The 21614-nt window shown below is 41.0% G+C and overlaps 1 protein-coding gene across 4 annotated transcripts in view; it reads left to right on the top strand.

Moving 5' to 3' along the window:
• Positions 1–21614, top strand: part of nf1a (neurofibromin 1a) — a 132674-nt gene that overhangs the window by 35205 nt on the left and 75855 nt on the right. For 2 of the 4 annotated variants that reach the window (XM_085371618.1, XM_085371615.1), the window contains exons 10-24: positions 732–860; positions 975–1049; positions 1144–1275; positions 1504–1641; positions 1787–1900; positions 2669–2748; positions 4865–4988; positions 5145–5391; positions 6451–6524; positions 6663–6746; positions 7189–7590; positions 9773–9912; positions 12129–12251; positions 12801–12884; positions 13018–13134. In XM_085371618.1, coding sequence (XP_085227744.1) covers positions 732–860; positions 975–1049; positions 1144–1275; positions 1504–1641; positions 1787–1900; positions 2669–2748; positions 4865–4988; positions 5145–5391; positions 6451–6524; positions 6663–6746; positions 7189–7590; positions 9773–9912; positions 12129–12251; positions 12801–12884; positions 13018–13134 — 2063 coding nt within the window. The remainder of the gene's footprint in view (positions 1–731; positions 861–974; positions 1050–1143; positions 1276–1503; positions 1642–1786; positions 1901–2668; positions 2749–4864; positions 4989–5144; positions 5392–6450; positions 6525–6662; positions 6747–7188; positions 7591–9772; positions 9913–12128; positions 12252–12800; positions 12885–13017; positions 13135–21614) is intronic. The other 2 variants (XM_085371617.1, XM_085371616.1) reach the window with 2 other exon arrangements.

Here is a 21614-nt window from a genome sequence, read left to right as displayed (position 1 = left end):
CCACTCACATGCATACAGCGGTGGATCTGAGTCACATTTAACCATCTGCAACATTCTGTTCACTGGTGTTTTATTTTATGTTCCCCTGACATGATGACACTCGGTTAGTTTACATGTCAAATCTTAACCCTGCAAGTTGACAGGACAGCATGATAACAGAAATGCATGTTTGAAAGATCCAAATAAAAGATCAGTGCCTTCATATTGCAAGCATTTTACACTTGTATTAACCACCAAGTTTATTGACGGATCACTGATTGGTGGCACTGAAACGGATGAACTCGGTATTTGTTAGTAAGCGTGTTTCACACTGATGAACTATATGACTATGATTACGAGTGTAAGCTGGTCTTCATTGGCTGTCTGTGTGTGTGTTAGTAGGCAGGTTAATGCATTGTGTGTGTGTCTTATTTTCATCTCTGTTGCGATGCTGAGGACAGTTCCCCTTCTCAGCCTTTGCTCCAAGTCAGTTGGCTTTTACTGTTTTTCAGGACAATCCTTAAACAATCATTATGCAGATCGGACTTTAAAGAACATCCAAAGGCTTTGAAAGATATTACTTCATTCATTATTATTACATATGTTATACATATTATACGTTTTGTATATAACAGTATTTGTAACTGCTGTAACTGGTCCCTTTATTATATTTATCTATAAGGACGTTGTGATGAAGTTTGTCTTTGTAGAAATGTGCTTGTGAATGACATCAAGTGACTGTGTTTCATCAGGCTCTGCTGTTCAACCCAGCCAAACCCTTCTGGAGGGTAACGGGCAGTCAGAATGCTGATGTGGAGCTCATGATGGATTGCTTTGTGTCCTGTTTCCGCATTAACCCTCACAACAACCAGCACTTTAAGGTAGACAGGAAAAAAGTGATATTCATTTTCTTGTATGCCATGTTAACCTTTGTTTGAAGGTGCATGACATGAGAAGTTTCCTGTAAATCTCGGGGTGCTTCCTTTGTCTTATAGGTCTGCCTGGCCTCGTCATCCCCTTCCACCTTTCACTTTGTCCTGGTCAACTCGTTACATAGAATAATCAACAATGTAAGTTTGCATAGGCTCATACATCAGTGGTCCTGCAACAGTTTGAAGTGTTCTGTGACTTACTTGTCATCTCTTGTCCTGTGTTTTATTTCAGTCCCACCTGGACTGGTGGCCTAAGATTGATGCAGTATACTGCCACTCTGGAGAGCTTCGCTTCATGTTCTCAGACACCCTCAACCGTGTAACCCAAGGCACTGGCACACATGCCCCCCTACGCATGACTCCGGTGAGAAGGCATAAGGATATTGTAAACTGTTTTACTTATTTAAACAAACTTGTCTGAAGGTCAGAGAAAGCATGCCTCAACTAAACATGGCAAAAGACAAACTGTACTATTACAATAAAGAGTCAACTCTGCAATATAATTATACATGTATATAATTACACTTGGCTACTAGTTACTGCTATATTGTCTTTTCTCTCTCTCTGCCTCTCTCTCTGCTGCCTGCTACAGAGTCTAACATTTATTGGAAAGAAAACCACCAGCCTTAAGTTCAAAGAGAAAGCCACAGATTTGGACACTCGAAGTTACAAGTGCCTCCTCCTTGCTCTGGTTAAACTCATCCATGCCGACCCCAAACTCATGTTGCATGTGAGTCCCTCTACATTTATGTTGGACTGTCTTATCAGCTAGAAACAACTGATATTTTTCTTTGTTTAAACTGGTACAAAAATATCTTTCGACTTCAATATTTTGCAAGTATGCTCATATTTTTGTTTGTGTCGTTGTGTATCAGAATCCAGTGAAACAAGCTCCAGAGATGCAGAGCAGCACAGCAGAGCTCATCACTGGCCTTGTGCAGCTGGTGCCGCTAACCAACAGTACCCAGCTCTCACAAGAAGCCATGGAGGTCAGAGTCCAATGCTCAATGCTCGGTGCACTTCCTACAGATATTTAAAATGAAAAGCAGGAATAAAAGGGAAAAAACTCCTTTCAGTTTTACACATGTGAATGTTCACATGACTAATAACATCCAGCTATTAGCCAGTCAGTAGGCTGAGCAGGACTTTGCTATCCCTAATACCATTCGGCTCTCTCTCTCTAAAGTCTGTTGTCTTGCTGTTAGACAGACACCAACTTCATAGTTGTTGACTGTAGTTGGCCGTGGTGCTCTTGTTCTGCTGCGGGGATTTGCTGAGCTGCAGAACAAGGACTCCAACTACAACTCCATTCAAAGATTGTAGAGGTGGAATCCATCTGTGGGAGCAAGAATTCACTAGAGACAACTGATTATTGCTGTTGTCTCCTATTTCAATTTAAGAAAGTGTTTTATATGTTCTGTGGAAAACACAAACAAATAAAACAGGAAAAAACAATGAAAGAGCTAGTTGAACTTATATGATCACACAGCTCAAGCTATTTATTCAGCTTAAGGCTAAAGAACAATTTCAAAAATACTTTTTTCTGAAAGTTCTGACCCAAAGTGATGATATCTCTTGAGGTTTGTCTCAAATTTTACACAGTCTCACGGTCTCTGGAATTGTGGTAAATTTCTTATGCAAGTTATTATAATAGAGATAGGAACTGATCTTTTTATTTTTGATTGTTAATCTTTACCTCTTCCTGGTTCTTTCTCTTAAGTCTAAAATCTCCTTCCTCTTGCTCTTTTGATTTCCAGGCTTTGTTAGTTCTGCACCAACCAGAGAACATAGAGCTGTGGAATCCTGATGCCCCCATAGAGACATTTTGGGACATTAGGTACAACAGTCTTATCTTTCATGAAGAAGCTAGAGATCTTAAATTTGATCATTCCCATCAAGACTCAGCAATGTCCCAAAGGGTTGTGACTCATTTTCTTGCCTTTTAGTGAATTTGTTTTTATTTCATAACACAAACAATATTACATCCATCCGCTGAATATGTTTTAGAAGATATTTTGACATTGAAGCCAGGAACTTCTTGGACATTATTATGTCTAGTCTATGCTGGGGCATAGAGTATAAAACAAAGTAGAGTCCCAATAAAAAGTTTGAGACCACTTGAAAAATTGCAAAAAAAAATCATATTTTGCATGGTTGAATGATAAAAAGGTTCCAAGTCGAACTTGAACATGCAACAAGAGGAAATGGGAGTGAGACAAAACATTTTTTTGAGCGTGCAAAGCTTAAACTGAAACAGCTGATCAAAGGTTTTGCAAAAATGTGGATTCATTGTCATCTTCTGTCCAGTAGTCACACTGTCATGAGGTTCTGATGGCAAAGGCAAAGAAGCTTTCCCTTTTTGAACGTGGTCGGGTTGTTGAACTGCATAAGCAGGGTCTCTCGCAACACACCATCGCTGCTGAGGTGGGACGCAGCAAAACAGTAATTTAGGATTTCTTAAATGAATCCTGATGGTTATGGAACAAAAAAGTCAAGTGGAAGACCCCCAAAAATTTCACCAGCACTGAGCGAGAGGGTCTGTCAAGACACTGGATGATCCTCAACCCAAATTAAGGCTGTTACTGGTGCTGAAGGCAGCCCCACAATCAGCAGATGGCATCTAAGACTGAAGGGCTTCAAAAACAAAAAACGTCTCCTTAAACGCCACAGAACTGACCTGTTGGACTTTGCAAGAGAGCACCAAACATGGGACATTGGAAGGTGGAAGAAAGTTTTATTCTCTGATGTGAAAATTTTTTTACTTCGATGGTCCTGATTGTTTCCAATGTTACTGGCATGACAAGCAGATCCCACCTGAGCTGCTTTCTACCCACCACAGTGGAGGGGGCAGCACAAGAGGTACAGGGTCGTCAAACGGCCGCTGGCTATGTCCAGATGTTGCAGAGAACATCCCTCATGACTGAGGGCCCAGGTCTGTGTGGTAACAACTACAGTACACAATGCCCACAGGACAAGGGACTTCTTCCAGGACAATACCATCACTCTTTTGGACCATCCTGCATGTTCCCCCAATCTACATTGCAACTGAGAACCTTTGGGGATAGCTGGCAAGGGAAGTTTACAAAAATGGACAACAGTTCCAGACAGTAGATTCCCTTCGTGCACCCGTCTTCACCACTTGGAGAAATGTTCCCACCTACCTCATGTAAATGTTTGCATCAAGGATTCCTGCAACAAAATTTGCAGTGATCAACAATAACGGTGGAGCTATTCATTACCGAGTTCATGTTTGGAATTTTGATTTCTGATTTGGGGGGTCTACAGGGTTTTTTAGAGGTGTGGTCCTAAACCTTTCATCAGCTTGTAAAACGGCCTGTTTCAGTTGAAGTCTTGTTTGCAATAAATTGCATGCTCCAAAAAATGCTTTGTCTCACTCCCATTTCTTCTTGTTGGATTTTGAAGCTCTACTTGGAATCTTGTTCAGATCCAACCATGCAACAAATGATTTTTTTGCTATTTTTCAAGTGGTCTAAAACTTTTGATTGGGACTCTATAGCCCCTTTTAATCTTTTTAGAACTGGTGAATTAAGTCAGGACAGCTTAAATGAAAATATTACAGGTAATGAGATATGATGATGATCCGTCACAGTATGACCCTAAATGCATTGAGTTGCTTTCATGTGATTGGATGATTAGATATTTGTGCTAATAAGCAGTTCAGCAGGTATAACTAATAAATTGAGTGTACACAAGTAGGTTGGACTCAGTATGTTCGTTGGAACTTTTCCTCAAAAATGACCATTTAGTACTTATTTATATATGAAGTCGACAGTTTCAGATACTGTTAATGGAATTAATGGAAAATAATGGAAAGATGTGCATTTCTGAAAGGTGCTTTTATGTTGTTATAGTGTAAAAAAAGCAGCACATACTCAGTTGATGTTATAAACATTGAAATTTACAGGACCGCTTGTTTATGTTCTTCTTTTCAGTTCACAGGTGCTCTTCCTAATTTGCCGCAAACTCATCGGTCAGCTAATTGTTAATGGGACAGAGGTTCTGAAATGGCTGAGGGAGATTCTCATCTGCAGGAACAAGTTTTTGCTCAAAAACAAGGTGCAGCCCCATTTATTTACGCACATTACTCTGGTGTATGCCCCAGTGATCAGTCTAGTCCTTGCGAGATGTGTTTCATTGGCTTAGAACCAGGAAGGGTGATGATGTGATGTCCCACAAGGTGGGTATAATCAGGATGTTACTTGCTATTTTCAGGAGTGTGCCACCATGGGTGGTGGCATCCCCATCTGTCGGCAGGCACAGACAAAGCTAGAGGTGTGCCTCTACATGTTCTTGTGGAGCCCAGACACCGAAGCTGTTCTGGTGGCCATGTCTTGTTTTCGCCACCTGTGTGAGGAAGCTGATATCCGCAGTGCTGCTGACGAGGTGCCCGTTCAGACAATCCTGCCCAACTATATGACTTTCAGTGAACTGGCATCTGTCAGCAACATGATGGGAACGGGTAAGTATGTTGCCTGTACCTTAGCTAGAAGTAATCCTCCAGTTTGGCTTCATGCCATCTAATGAATCTTTTCACATGAATAAATTGTAAATGATTTTGCTTTGATGCACAAAACAAACAAAAAAATAAACGGAAAACACGTTTTGATGCATGCTCAATCAAGCAAAATACAAAGTGTGTCCTCAGCAGCCAGTGTGTGTCAGACAATTCACTCAAGCCGAGAAAAGCATCCAAATAGGATTCACATAAATATTAAACCAAAAAGTTTCATATTTAGAATCATCATTTGATTTTGAGTTCAGTTCTTATGTAATTTGGCATACCTTTTTAGACCTACCACTTCATCTATCCTCCACTTGTTCAGTTTCTTTACATTTTTGTAAGAACAATCTGCACACATTCTAATTTTTAATCTCTGTGAGAATCACCTTTGTGATGTGAAAATTCAGTTTTTGTAGTTAGCAAACTGTGTTATCTTTGCTATTTTTAAATAAAGAACAAATTTTATGACAGGCTGCAAGTAGTAAAGTGCCTAAAGATAATAGAAAAATGTTTTTGGCTAAGTTGTCTGCTGAGTTATGTGGCTTTTTTTCATCCTTGGTTGTTCTATGCGTCAGTGTTATATGGCTTAACAAACAAAAAGAAAACAAACAACAAAAGAAAAACATTCCAGTGAAAACACTCAGATATAAGTGGACTGAAATCAGCAAAAAAAGCAGTCAGTGTCTAAAGAAAGTCATTGAAAGACCTTACAAAATCCTGGAGAACTATTGCTGAGGACCACTCAAAAGAACCCTCTTATTTCTTGGAAGTAAAATATCAAGAAATGAAATTGATGCAAGACTCTTGCACAGTACTGTATCGCAATATGACATCATTTATCAAAAACTAAGCCAAAATGCAAAAGCAGGGTCTAAACAATAGGCACACACTGTGATTTAGTAGTTTTTTAGATCCTGCTTTACTAGGAATATCTAGATGTCATTGTTTTCTGTTTATATTGTCTGTAGATCCCAAAATAGAAGTCTTTAAATGAAGGCTTTGTTCTTAATTCCATAGGCCGCTCCACCTTGCAGAAGAGGGTGATGGCTTTGTTGAGGAGGATAGAGCATCCTACGCCAGGAAATATTGAAGTAACATTCAATTTACATTCATTTTCAGGGCTACTGATGTGCTTTTTGTTATTTTTGTAATCACCCTTCCCTGGTGACTTCTTGGTTGATTTATACAATAGCTTCAGATCTCAAATTTACAATTTGTTAATGTTGTAGGCTTGGGAGGACACATACGCTAAATGGGACCAGGCCACCAAACAGATTCTCAACTTTCCCAAAAACAAGGCAGATGATGGACAGGTAAGGTATAGGGAAATGTGAAGTTACCGTCTCTATGTATCACATCTTTGCTGGGAGTACCAGACTTAGTTTTACCTGAAAGCACAAAATACTAAGATAAAATATAAGAGCACTGCTAGTGAGGCAGTAGCAGAGGACACCAGTTTTTAGCAGGTATGGATTATTTACCAGCTCTGAATTCTACCTGATTGCAAGTCCACTATTGTGTTATATTCAGTCATCTTTAGAAGCTTATTTATTTTGGAAACTGAATTATAATCCTAAACATTACAATCATTAAAACAGTCTCAAAGAATTCTGATTAGTCAAACTAAGATTTGGTGACCTGTTTGTTGCTGTTGATGTGAATTTTTGTTTTGAGACAATGCAATATGAACAGAGATATTACTGAATGCAGACTTGTAACAAATAGCTTACCTGGTGTTGTGCCACTGGGCCTCAGTGTCTTTGTATCCCCCTGCAGCAGGAGTGGATCAACATGACAGGATTTCTGTGTGCTCTGGGCGGTGTGTGCCTCCAGCAGCGCAGCACCCCAGGCCCACCCACATACAGTCCACCTATGGGTTCCATGACCGAGCGTAAACACTCCATGATCTCTATGGGCCCTTGTGAGGTGTCCAACCTCATGACCTCCTCTTGCTCTTCGGCCTCGAGTGAGACACCTGTGAGCCGCTTCCTGGACCGGCTGCTGGCTCTGCTGGTTTGTGGCCACGACAGGGTGGGCCTCCATGTTCGCACCAATGTTAAGGATCTCCTTGGATTGGAGCTCAGTCCAGCTCTGTATCCCATGCTGTTCAACAAGCTCAAGAACAGCATTGGCAAGTTCTTTGACACTCAGGGTCCGGTGAGTTCGTATTAAAGAGAAATAAATGTTAAAAATTAGCCATTTTCTTAGGAAGTAAAAATGTGTCAAATAGTGGAGAAAAATTAGAAATGTGGTTGTGTAATAGGCCCTTGTTTTAATAGCAGTCGTTTTTTTAATTGAGCTTTAGAAAGCCTCCTGTATAACCTCATCCAATTTTCAAAAATCTTTATGCCATCCAGTGACACGAGGACGTAGCATAATTTGTTATTCAGGACCTTCTTTTTCAATTTTAGGACAGAAGCAGTAAAAGCCTATGAAATCACCTCAGTACACATAAACTGTATTGTTGGAAAATTGTGGATAAAGTTTTAAAAGTAAAAACAACTACAGATACAGCCACTTAAAACTGCCGCCTCATCAGTGACAGCACCACGTTGGAATCCTGACCGATTGCTGGCTAATGTTGAGCCTTGTTATTAAATATGTATATTAATATGTTTGCAGCCAAAAAATTACAGGTTGTGCACGAACAGGTCAGACAGAAAGTGATGCTTGCATTCTGTGATTATTGCTGACTTGTGTTTCTGAACATGACAGCGTAAAATTATTATTGTAGGGTCTTGTATGTTTTGTTATATAAACTACAAAATCGAAACTTAAACTAATTCAGATTGTGCAACAATATGTATGTGTGTGTTTCAGCCAGAAATATGTGGATGATTAATAAAACACTGCTGTAGGAGTGAACCACAAAGCTCTGGCACTGTGCGTAAAACCATTGGTAATTCTCACCATTTACACTTTCCAAATAAATTACGTCATAGCGGTAACGATCACAGTCCTGCCTGCTTACTCAAGGTGTCTGCCACTAATCTTAGTAAATCGCCTTTGTGATTTGCAATATAATACTCTGGTTCAAAAATTTTGCGCTGTGAAAGGGACACTCCAAGTCCAACGACTGATACATGTCCTGCAAAGTATCCAACCTGTAGTATTTATGCAGGTCTGGATCTTTGAGAAAGCTTGTGTGCAAGAATACTATTATTATTTAGTTATAGGTGGAAAATCTGCATGTGCTAACAGGTCGCAAAGAATCGCGTTATTAGCGTTCAACCTGGTCTTAATGAGCGACTATACAAATGTAAGAATTAGAAGAAATTTAAAGAATAAATCAAAGTATTTAGTTTCAACCTTACACGGAAAAGTGAAGAATGTACTCATATTTCAAACAGAGGTCTGAAGAAGTATCAGCCCAGCAAACAATAGGCTGGGATCTTTGAGGAAGCTTGTGTGCAAGAATATTATTTTTTGTATTCAATTTTCCTTTAAATTGTAACTATTTTATTAGATTAGCTTGAATTGGATGAATGAAAAACTGTTAACTGAAAATAGTTTGGGGGATTTGTAGTATGAAATGTCTGAATGCTGAAAATGAAGTTTTATCAATTTCTTTTAGATTTTAATCGGTGAAGAGGTTTACAGCAAAAGCTATCAAAAGAATGTAAAATTCCATTAAATTCAGTTTTATAGCATGAAATCAAAACACTTGCCTTAATGCGCTTTATATTATAACATAAAGGCCCTACAATAATACTGAGAAAATCATCTATGACTAACTATCCAAAGTGTGTGGGTTTTTTATTTTTTCTTTCCCCTAACAAAGCGACATCCCTTGGTGCCACTATGCACTTGAGTGAAAGGGACGTGTTTATAGCGGAAAGTATACGCCCCAAGGACGAAAGGGAGACTCTCAGCGACTGACTTTCAGCTGACAGTTGACTGTCGGCTCATCTCTGGCTGAAAGCAGCAGTTTTGAGTGGCTGTATCTGTAATTTGCAGAAAAATGTTCTTTATCAGTCTTAAATGGATTAATATTACTTTTTAATTATATATATTCATAATATTTAAAAGAATCATCATTACCTTGCTTGAGGAGAGTTTAACATGGTTAACTGTCAATAACGCTGGAGTTTTGGTTAAATGGCTGGTTTTGGCCCAAAAAATCCCCAAATTTTCTTCTGGCAAGGACTCAAAAACAAATCTGGATTAAATTGTCAGATTTTTCTTAAACAATTCTTTGTTTTGGTTCATCACACTGCAGCTTTGATAAAATTCAGTCCTTTATCAAAAGTCACCAAGTGTGTTTGTTGTTTTGTTTCTTTAACACTGTGTACAGTAACAATGTTACTGACATTTACGTTGTGGCTTTCCGTTTTTTCAGGTTCCCATCAACGACACTAACACACAGTTTGTGGAGCAGACCATAGCCATCATGAAGAACCTGTTAGATAACCACTCAGAGGGCAGCTCTGAACACCTGGGACAAGCCAGCATTGAGACCATGATGCTCAACCTAGTAAGGTAATCACAGCAAAATATGAAATTAAAACATTGTGCGGTGATGGAAATTACAAAGCATAAAACACCACAACAAACTAAATCTAAATTGATGTTCTTTTTGGCATTAAAAATGTGAAAATAAATGTCATAACATCTGGACATAGTTGTTCCTTTTAGCAGAATAACTTCTAGTAGAGTTTCTTCATCATTTAGCAGAATGGTCCAGCCTTCTCTCATGGATCATTCCATCTCACAGTGGCATGTAGAACATTTTCTGCTTAACCATCTCCACTTTGCATTAAAAGAGTATGGTCAAAAGTTTGAACATATTTAGTAGAGGTGGGAATCACCAGACACCCCACGATACGATATGATCACAATACTTAACTCGCGATGTGATATATTCTGATTTATCACATTTTTTCTACTGCAGATTCTGCCCATAAAGGTAAACTTTATCAATATTCATTTTATCTAATAACAAAGTCCTCAGGCTTCTTCAGTCTCCAGTAACTGAACAAGTCACTTGCATGAGTGATGAAACGTTTCTCTCACTGAAAACGCCATGTCCAGATGAACACAATCAACTTTTGGAGACTGTATGTTTGATTAAATTATAAATTCTTTAATATTTTGTGTACCTGTCCAGGACCTGCAGATGAGAATTAAATACTAGCAAAATCTAGGATAAGGCACCTTTTTACCTCATAAACTAAATGGGTGAATGTGGTTTACAGGTACAGCCACTCATGTTTGCTGCTAACAGCCATATGTCAACCGGTTGTCAGCTGATCGGAGTACCCCCCTCCTTCTCCTGGGACATATCTACTTTCCACTATAAACACACCCCTTTGACTTGAATTATTACCTGTAAAAGATTTTATGAGAAATCTTGTAGTCACCGAAACTATTCCCATATTGGGGGGTTGCTGCTTGCCTGTAGAAGGAAGGCTTTTATTTCACGATCATTAATAAGTGATGATTGTTTCAATGAAATACAGATAAAGCACGGCAGCTGAACAACAAGCATTAAAATGTAAAAAGCTTAACTCCCTTATTTTAATGTCATAAAATTCAGGAAAATTCAAAGAAGAAGATTGTTTGTATCACAGTGTTCTGTCAGTACTTTCTGTCAGTGATTTCTGCAGGACTACTATGTGCGTCTGTTAAAATCACAGTTGGACATAGAGAGGATATTTGGGCTGGGGTTTGGAATTCATTGGCCTTTGGTGGGAGGGGTCAGAGAGCTGTTTGAATAATCGCCTAATGTGTTACAAGTAGTGATTTATCAGAGATGTACAGAGCAGACGGGTTTAAAACAAAAAACGCAGTTACACCAGCCAATTTACTGCATTTTAAAATTATGCAATCCATACATTATTAGTAAAACTACTATTTTGTGCCCCTCTCCTACAGAATCTTTTTACTGACCCTATTAATCACCCCAATTGTTTAGAACAAAGTGCCACAAATTTCTGGCAGAAAAACGCAGGCACATACACACATTTTGAGTGCTCTATGGCAGCTTGTTTAAATTGCATTAATTGCTGGGTGTTGCACAATCCAGCAAGTGCTTAATTCACATTTCAGTTTTGATTTTGACCATAGACAGCAAGCATCACTGTCTGTCTTCTGTCTTGCGTGTTTGGTATGCACAACCTCTTTTTTATTTGGTGCAAGCAAACATTTATGTTGGTATTTTATAGAAAGGCTTAAAGTAATGGTTCTGTTATAAGTATTTCAAAGGTAAATGAATGCACACTCCTCCCCCTGCTGGATATGCAAGACATTACAACTGGTTTTCCTAAATGCCACTTATGGGTGTTCCTACTCATGGTTGCATGGTCCATGTCACAGGCAAGATATATCATTACTGCTAAGAATCGGCTAAGCATCCATCATCGTCCTGTTAGGGACCAGGTGACCATTTTAAGTGGCTGTATATACTGTGAGGGGCGAGTAAGACTAGAAGGAAAAACTATATAAATCCAGTACATTTAACCCTTTTAGGGTTTTCCATCAGAGTATGTCGACTTTATCAATAGGCGCTGTTTTAAACAGGATCAAATGTTTGCTTATCCAAATGTGTTTAAAAAGTGAATAATGTCAGTGAGAGAGATTTTGTTTTTTCAAAGTGAATGGAATTATGATTTTATTTGTCTCTGAAGCTTTTGGAAACTGTAATGAAAATCACAGAATATGCTCTGAGCTACACAGAACTGTGCTCTATCCCTTAGGTATGTGCGTATTTTGGGTAATGTAGTCCATGCAATCCAGATCAAAACCAAGCTGTGCCAGCTGGTCGAGGTGATGATGGAGAGACGAGATGACCTGTCCTTCTGCCAGGAGATGAAGTTCAGGTCAGTAGAACCAGCTACCAGTTAGGACACTGTTTGCTTGCACATCACTGAGGAAAAACACATCTTCTACTTTTTATACCAGCTGCTTGCACTTACTGACTTAATGCATTTTAACTGAAGAACACATCCTATTCACTTAGATTTTCTTCTTCCACTTATTCGATTCAGAGTTGGATGGGGGGGGGGGTGTTGAAGCTTTTCCCAGCTGTCACAGGGCAAAAGGCAGGGTACACTCTGGACAGGTCCCCAGGTATCACTGAGAGACAGACGACCATTGACGCTTACTTTGACACGTTTGGCCAATTTAGACTCGCAAATTAACATAACCCTTTGAATATCTTCTGACTGTTTGGGGAAGCTAGACTACCCGAGAGAAGATGCAGACTTCACACAGAAAGGTCCCAGGTGGCCAATGGGTTTGAAACAAGCACCGTCCATCACCAAGCTGCGACGCAATAGTGCAGCCCGCTGCCCCTCCGCTTGTTATTTACATAGAAATGTATTGCCCCTTTGGACATAATGGAATTTTTCACTCATGGTGTTTTGTAGGAACAAGATGGTGGAATATCTGACAGACTGGGTAATGGGAACCTCCAACCAAGCTGCTGATGATGACATCAAGTGCCTGACAAGGTGCATCTCTGTTAAATATATGCTATAAAACCATTGTATTGTCAGGAAATGATGAACTCCCTTCTCATTGTTTTCATATTTGTCTGTGTGTCTGTTTGTGTGCATGCATGCATGTGTAATGTGCGATGCTAAGGGACCTGGACCAAGCCAGTATGGAGGCTGTAGTATCACTGTTAGCTGGTCTTCCTTTGCAGCCAGAGGAGGGAGATGGAGTAGAGCTGATGGAGGCCAAATCTCAGCTCTTCTTGAAGTAAGAACACATCAACATTTTACCTTTTCTGTGGCATAAAAGACAGTACTTGATCATTAATTCATCTCAACAGTAGCTCACAATCATCAGAAATTTTATGTTTGAATGCTGATGCTCTCACAGCCACAAGTACTATGTACAGCCTCGCTCTGCAATAAGTGCAATGCATCATGGCCAAAGACAGAGGAAGAGGAAATTGATTAGGGGCAATGTTTAAGGATGTGAGATGGTGTTTTAGAGATGAAGAGAGTGTCAGACAGGATCATGTATGTGAGACTGGACACTCAGGGGAAGGAGAAAAGGACTTGTATCAGTTGGCTAGCCAAAGAGATTGAGCGGGAAAGGACGTACACCCTGTTATGCTGGGCAGACACTGTGCGATTTTTGGCCCATTTTGAGCCGATTTTTGAGTCGTGCGACCGTTTTGGCGATTGGCCCGATTTTGGCCTTCATCGTGCATCGTGTAGTATACGTGGGGTAACGAGAAGCTATTAACACCTCACGACCAGCTCCCGATCATCAATCGCTTGGTCGTGAGGGTGTCACCGCAGTTTCTCACACTGCGCACGCGCAAACACAAATGTCAGGGAAAAAGACGGAGCAGTACGGCAGTGCAGCGTGTGATCTGGACACAAGCGATGGAGGCACAACTTGTAGAACTTTGGAAAGCTCATCCGAGCCTTTTCGATGTGGCCTCACAAAATGATCACGACCACAACAACCGTGAAAATAGTTGGATCTACACTGCTGCTCAATCACAGCTGCCTGATCAATGTTTTTCATTAGCAATTTAGCAAAGTTGATGGTGGTGGTGTGTCTGTGTGAGTGAAAGCCAGAGGGAGAGCAAGCGACATTATTTCTGTTATAACCTTCGTTTTATGGACGCACAGTGTGAGCACTCAGGTCGCATCAGAGCATCAGGCCGTATAGTGTGAGACCCTGCATCGTTCGCAGGTCATCGCACAGTGTCTGCCCAGCATTAAGGTGATTAGAGATTGAGATGGAAACGTACTAACAAATGAAGAGAGTGCGCTGAGAAAGTGAGAGATATAATTTATGAATGGAAAAATGAGACCGATCAGTAGGGCTGGGCCATATCATACCATTTTTTGGTAGAGCATGCAAGTGGGCCGTCGTTATTACTAAACTGATTTTATTTGGAACACGGCGCTCAAATCTGTCAAAAAATGTTTTAGTACGACTTTGCTAAGCTACGAAGCCGCACCGCTTCATGGATTGTCGGAGCGTTACGGCTACCGTAGTCAGGAGCCTCGCGGAGTGATACGTATTGTGCTTCAACAGAATATTACCGTATTGTGTGTGTATAACCTCTTTTTAAGTCTGAGCAAAGCTGCTTAGAGAGACTGGGATCAGAGGACAGGCGCAACGGCAGGCTAATGGAGAACTAGCTAACACTGCTGAGAGGACCAGTCACTGGCTATGGTTAAAAAGGGCTGACATCACTTGGGCAGCTAAGGCAGTCAGCTAACCACGATACACATGCCCACGATTGATCGACCCGTGATGGGCCTGCCTCAACAGGGGTCGTCAAAAGGGTAAAACTTAACATTAGAGGTTTTGCTGGTTGACTGATAAGGCTGTCTTAGGGCCTCCTGGGGATTATGCAGTTAACATCATTGTTACGTCCCCACGATGAAGGTCTAGGGGTGTGTGGGGGGACTGGTAACATATGGGTCCGGAACAGAATGAAAGGAGAACAGACAGAGGTGTCTAGTAAATAAAATAGTTTTTATTATAGATGAGCTTAACATAAAGAGCCGACAACGCCATTTTACCAATAACACTTGGAAAAAGAAAAAGGTCGCAACAACAAAGAACAGAACAACCAAACAAAAAACTCCACAGCATGAGGAGGCACTTCCAGGGGCCCACAAGCCCACACGACTCACATGTAGCAGCTACACTGCTTCCACAACTCCCCACTATAGGATCTCTCCCGACACCTTCGACACACAATGTGGGAACACCAGAGGAAAAACCACCCTCCTACATCCAGTTCATCCCCAGCTTATATGACCTCAGAGAGGTGATTGCTGACTGGGCCCAGGTGGTAAATGAGGCTAATGAGTAGGGCTGGGTATCGTCACTGATTTCTAGAATCGATTCAATTCCGATTCACAAGGTCCCGAATCGATTCGATCCACGATTCGATTTAATTCGATTCGATTCGATTTAAATCTGGGAAATTTTGACAGTCAGAAATAATTCAGATCAGTACATTTACATATTTTTGTATCAATAAAAAGGAAGCTGACACACGCAAGACTTTATCAAAGGTGTGAGCATCACAGCAGAGGCCTTTGTGTCAAAGTAGCTGAAGATAAAACACAGAAAAAGATGAAGGTGGTTTTCCTGGCCTGGGATTTATAAAAATATTCTGCAGTACATCAAAAACGAAAGAAAACCATTAATCAACACATGAACATTACCTCTGAAGTTACAGTGGTTTTAGTAGAGATTTAGCATTTTGCATTTTGCATAATTTTAAAAAGTTTAAATTTGTTCAGTATTGAAGAGCAGAAATGAGGTTTTCTTTTCGGAAGAATGTAAAAGGGAAAAAAAACAGCGGCCGACAGCGCTGTAAACAACGGTAGACTTGTGCGTAACAAGCAAGCGAATAATGAAGAAAACAGATTTTTAGACGGGAAACTGTTCTTGAAGTACAGAGAGAGAGAGAGAGAGAGAGCGAGCTGTGCATCGCCGTGGAAGCAAAACAGCAAAAGTCAGAGTGAATTCATGACGATGTTTATGTGAAGCGTAGTTTGGATCTTCTTTTGCTGCTGGTTCGGTCAATATTGTTTGGAGAGACATCAAACTAACAGCTTTAGAATCAGCGCATAAAGGGCGTGAACACAAAGCGCGGACCCGCCGACAGATCAGAATCAGCGAGCTGTCGGCTTTCAGCCCCGATCGTGAGAAAGGCGACATCTCACTGATTCTGATCCGCGGGTCGCGCTGTGTGTTTAAGTCTACAGGGAGTGCAGAATTATTAGGCAAGTTGTATTTTTGAGGAATAATTTTATTATTGAACAACAACCATGTTCTCAATGAACCCAAAAAACTCATTAATATCAAAGCTGAATGTTTGTGGAAGTAGTTTTTAGTTTGTTTTTAGTTTTAGCTATTTTAGGGGGATATCTGTGTGTGCAGGTGACTATTACTGTGCATAATTATTAGGCAACTTAACAAAAAACAAATACAGTGGGGCAAAAAAGTATTTAGTCAGCCACCGATTGTGCAAGTTCCCCCACTTAAAATGATGACAGAGGTCAGTAATTTGCACCAGAGGTACACTTCAACTGTGAGAGACAGAATGTGAAAAAAAAATCCATGAATCCACATGGTAGGATTTGTAAAGAATTTATTCGTAAATTAGGGTGGAAAATAAGTATTTGGTCACCTCAAACAAGGAAAATCTCTGGCTCTCACAGACCTGTAACGTCTTCTGTAAGAAGCTTTTCTGTCCCCCACTCGTTACCTGTATGAATGGCACCTGTTTGAACTCATCATCTGTATCAAAGACACCTGTCCACAGCCTCAAACAGTCAGACTCTAAACTCCGCCATGGCCAAGACCAAAGAGCTTTCGAAGGACACCAGGAAAAGTATTGTAGACCTGCACCAGACTGGGAAGAATGAATCTACAATAGGCAAGCAGCTTGGTGTGAAAAAATCAACTGGGAGCAATCATCAGAAAATGGAAGACATACAAGACCACTGATAATCTCCCTCGATCTGGGGCTCCACGCAAGATCTCATCCCGTGGGGTCAAAATGATCATGAGAACGGTGAGCAAAGATCCCAGAACCACACGGGGGGACCTGGTGAATGACCTGCAGAGAGCTGGGACCAAAGTAACAAAGGTCACCATCAGTAACACACTACAACGGCAGGAAATCAAATCCCGCAGTGCCAGACGTGTTCCGCTGCTGAAGCCAGTGCATGTCCAGGCCCGTCTGAAGTTTGCCAGAGAGCACATGGATGATACAGCAGAGGATTGGGAGAATGTCATGTGGTCAGATGAAACCAAAGTAGAACTTTTTGGTATAAACTCAACTCGTCGTGTTTGGAGGAAGAAGAATACTGAGTTGCATCCCAAGAACACCATACCTACTGTGAAGCATGGGGGTGGAAACATCATGCTATGGGGCTGTTTTTCTGCCAAGGGGACAGGACGACTGATCCGTGTTAAGGACAGAATGAATGGGGCCATGTATCGTGAGATTCTGAGCCAAAACCTCCTTCCATCAGTGAGAACTTTGAAGATGAAATGAGGCTGGGTCTTCCAACATGACAATGATCCAAAACACACCGCCCGAGCAACAAAGGAGTGGCTCCGTAAGAAGCATTTGAAAGTCCTGGAGTGGCCTAGCCAGTCTCCAGACCTCAACCCCATAGAAAATCTGTGGCGGGAGTTGAAAGTCCGTGTTGCTCGGCGACAGCCCCAAAACATCACTGCTCTCGAGAAGATCTGCATGGAGGAATGGGCCAAAATACCAGCTACTGTGTGTGCAAACCTGGTAAAGACCTATAGTAAACGTTTGACCTCTGTTATTGCCAACAAAGGTTATGTTACAAAGCATTGAGTTGTATTTTTGTTATTGACCAAATACTTATTTTCCACCCTGATTTACGAATAAATTCTTTACAAATCCTACCATGTGGATTCATGGATTTTTTTTTTTCACATTCTGTCTCTCACAGTTGAAGTGTACCTCTGGTGCAAATTACTGACCTCTGTCATCATTTTAGGTGGGGGAACTTGCACAATCCGTGGCTGACTAAATACTTTTTTGCCCCACTGTATATACCCATTTCAATGATTTATTTTTACCAGTGAAACCAATATAACATCTCCACATTCACAAATATACATTTCTGACATTCAAAAACAAAACAAAAACAAATCAGCGACCAATATAGCCACCTTTCTTTGCAAGGACACTCAAAAGCCTGCCATCCATGGATTCTGTCAGTGTTTTGATCTGTTCACCATCAACATTGCGTGCAGCAGCAATGTCCAGTAGGACTGGGAGTTGAGCTTGACTCCATCCTCAATCCGAAAAGGCCCCACAAGCTCATCTTTGATGATACCAGCCCAAACCAGTACTCCACCTCCACCTTGCTGGCGTCTGAGTCGGACTGGAGCTCTCTGCCCTTTACCAATCCAGCCACGGGCCCATCCATCTGGCCCATCAAGACTCACTCTCATTTCATCAGTCCATAAAACCTTAGAAAAACCAGTCTCGAGATATTTCTTGGCCCAGTCTTGACGTTTCAGCTTGTGTGTCTTGTTCAGTGGTGGTCGTCTTTCAGCCTTTCTTACCTTGGCCATGTCTCTGAGTATTGCACACCTTGTGCTTTTGGGCACTCCAGTGATGTTGCAGCTCTGAAATATGGCCAAACTGGTGGCAAGTGGCATCTTGGCAGCTGCACGCTTGACTTTTCTCAGTTCATGGGCAGTTATTTTGCACCTTGGTTTTTCCACACGCTTCTTGCGACCCTGTTGACTATTTTGATTGTTCGATGATCACGCTTCAGAAGCTTTGCAATGTTGAGACTGCTGCATCCCTCTGCAAGATATCTCACTATTTTTGACTTTTCTGAGCCTGTCAAGTCCTTCTTTTGACCCATTTTGCCGAAGGAAAGGACGTTGCCTAATAATTATGCACACCTGATATAGGGTGTTGATGTCATTAGACCACACCCCTTCTCATTACAGAGATGCACATCACCTAATATGCTTCATTGGTAGTAGGCTTTCGAGCCTATACAGCTTGGAGTAAGACAACATGCATGAAGAGGATGATGTGGACAAAATACTCATTTGCCTAATAATTCTGCACTCCCTGTATCGTGATAAATATTTTTGGCCATGTTGCCCTGCCCTACCGATCAGGATAGATGAAGTACAGTCATAGAATTAGGAAGTGCAGTGGATTCACTGTGTCTTTATGGATTCGCTAGCTTAGTTAAGCTTGTAGCTTCCCTCCTGCACCTTTGGCACTCAGTGTGTAAGATATTTAGCTACTCCTCAGCCTTTAGTAATGATGATGCCTGTAAGAAATTTAGGCTGTATACTGCTTTGGAAGCTAGGCTCAATGCACAAGTACTCTCTGAAACGATGGGTTTCAGAGTGCAGCACTGAGTATGCCGTTTCCTATGTGATAGAGGCCTTTAGCGCTCGAAGCAGCTGTGAAAACAGGCTGACTAGTTTTAAACTGAAGCCCTCATTACACCGCCAACCCATTTATGTCTCAGAGGTCACTAAATTAAAAGTCAGAAACCAGAAACCTGGTTACAGGATGTTGTTTATGTTAGTTTAAATGAGTCAGCACCCCTGAGTAATCCTATCTGTCTCTGAGGTCTATGGGCAATTCCTTGAACTTGATGACTTGGTTTGTTCTCTGACATATACTGTCAAATATGGGATCTTATATAGTCAGGTGTGTGCCTTTCCATATTATGTCCAGTCAATGAAATTTACCACCATTGGACCCAAATCAAGTCGTAGAAACATGTGACAAATGATTACTTTGTCAATTTGGGTTTTTGTTTGTTTTAGTTTTAGGGATCTTTATAGGGCTAATTATCAACCTCTGTTATGAGGAAAAGTCACATCTATCAAGATGTGTGTAGTTCCTAAATTTCTTTATGTGTTTTAAAAAAATCTTTCTTTGCCAACTGCATATCTTCATAAAACTTCATGAAAGACAGCTGAGGGTACATGAAAATATCTTATAGTTAGTTAGAACAATGAGTGATATGTCACTTCCAAACATATATTATTGCTGGGCATCAAATATTGGAACATTGTTGTTAGCTCCAGTTGGATGGTGTTGGAAGGAGCTTTACTTGAACACATCTCTCCTTCAGCTTTTCTAGGCTCTAGACTACCTTTCATACAGCCAGTCTCAACCTATCCAATTTATTATTCAATCCAGATGTTTTTGATAAAGTAAAAATTTAGAATAAATTTATATCACCGCTTATGGCCACAGCATGGTGGTGGAATTGGTGTAACACGCTGAGGCGTGAAGGGCTAAGCATGGGGCCTGGCAGCATGAGGTCATTAAGTTTGGCAGTTTGCTGGTAGAGGAAGGAGCAGTTGAAGACTAGGGGGGCTTTGTTGTTGTGATGGACAAGACTGTGTGGAATGTAAGTTGAACCATTCACCTCCTCTGGAGTAGGGCTGGGCCATATCATACCGTTCATGGTAATACCGGTATAATGTTGGGCAACGATAAGAAAATGAAATATCGCCATAGAATATGGGTAAAACGCGCATGCGCAGTGCCTTTTTTTCATACGCATATGGTGGAAAGCATGGCGGCGATGGAGAATGATAAGGGTGAAAGCAGATCGTTGAATGAAACGGATGAACCAGAACTGGTTTGTAAAAATGCTGCAACTTCAGTGGTGTGGGACTGGTTTAGCTTTCGTCCGTCAGATACACAACAAAGCACTATTTTTGGTGGAGCATGCTAGCGGGCCGTTATTACCGTGTTTTTTGGGAAATACGGTGCACTTAAAATCAATCCAGTGATTTTTCTGAAAATCGACAGTGCCCCTTATAATCCCGTGTGCCTTATGTATGAATTCTGGTTGTGTTTACTGACCTCGAAACGATTTTATGTCGTACACGGCGCTCGAAAATCTGTCAAATGTTTTAGTACGACTTTGCTAAGCTACGAAGCCGCACCTCTTGATGGATTGTCGGAGCATTACGGCTATCGTAGGCAGGAGCCTTGCGGAGTGATACGTACTGTGCTTCAACATAATATTACAGTACTGTGTGTGTATAACCTCTTTTTGAGTTTTGTGGATATTATACATGGTTATGCTGAGGCCCAGAATCCTAAATGTCGGAGCAGGATCATCTGTCCAAGACATTAGAGAATGAGGGGAACACCCCCCCCCCCCCCCCCCCCCCCCCCCCCCAAAAAAAAAAAAAAAAAAAAAAAAAAAGACAAAGGACTGCTTTCTGGCTGTCCTCGCACTCTGCTTCTCTATTCTGCCAGACAGGCGGCGATGAAGCCACCCTCGTGGATTCCCAGCAGCAGTCTGACTAAGGTGTGGTCTGCTCAAACATGAACATTAAGAGGCTTATTTACTCACATAATAGTAAGATGCAAGGAGCCGTTCTTAAGGAAGGGAAGAAAAGAGAAAAGGCTGAGGTATCCAAAATTACCTGAATCTTGAAAATCAGTGGCAACAGGTCTAATGAAGCCATTGATCCAGATTTGTTTTGTATCAAATTGTGGTTTATATGCATGGAGGAGGTCAGAAGAAAGGTACAATAGTATCTACAGCTACATACAGTGGTTTCGAGCTGCATTTCAGCCAGTGGTATTTGGAGATCTTGATGCAAGATCTTTCAAGTGTCCTTCAAGAAGTGTGGACAACTGCTAAAAGAAATGACAAGAAAGCTTACCTAATAGAGTTCAGGCTGTTTTGAAG

Source organism: Diplotaxodon limnothrissa, linkage group LG14 (genome assembly GCF_057381915.1).
Source record: "Diplotaxodon limnothrissa isolate DT_005_m linkage group LG14, D_limnothrissa_male_GT1.1, whole genome shotgun sequence".
Taxonomy (NCBI): Eukaryota; Metazoa; Chordata; class Actinopteri; order Cichliformes; family Cichlidae; genus Diplotaxodon; species Diplotaxodon limnothrissa.
This window is presented reverse-complemented; position numbering and strand designations above follow the sequence as displayed.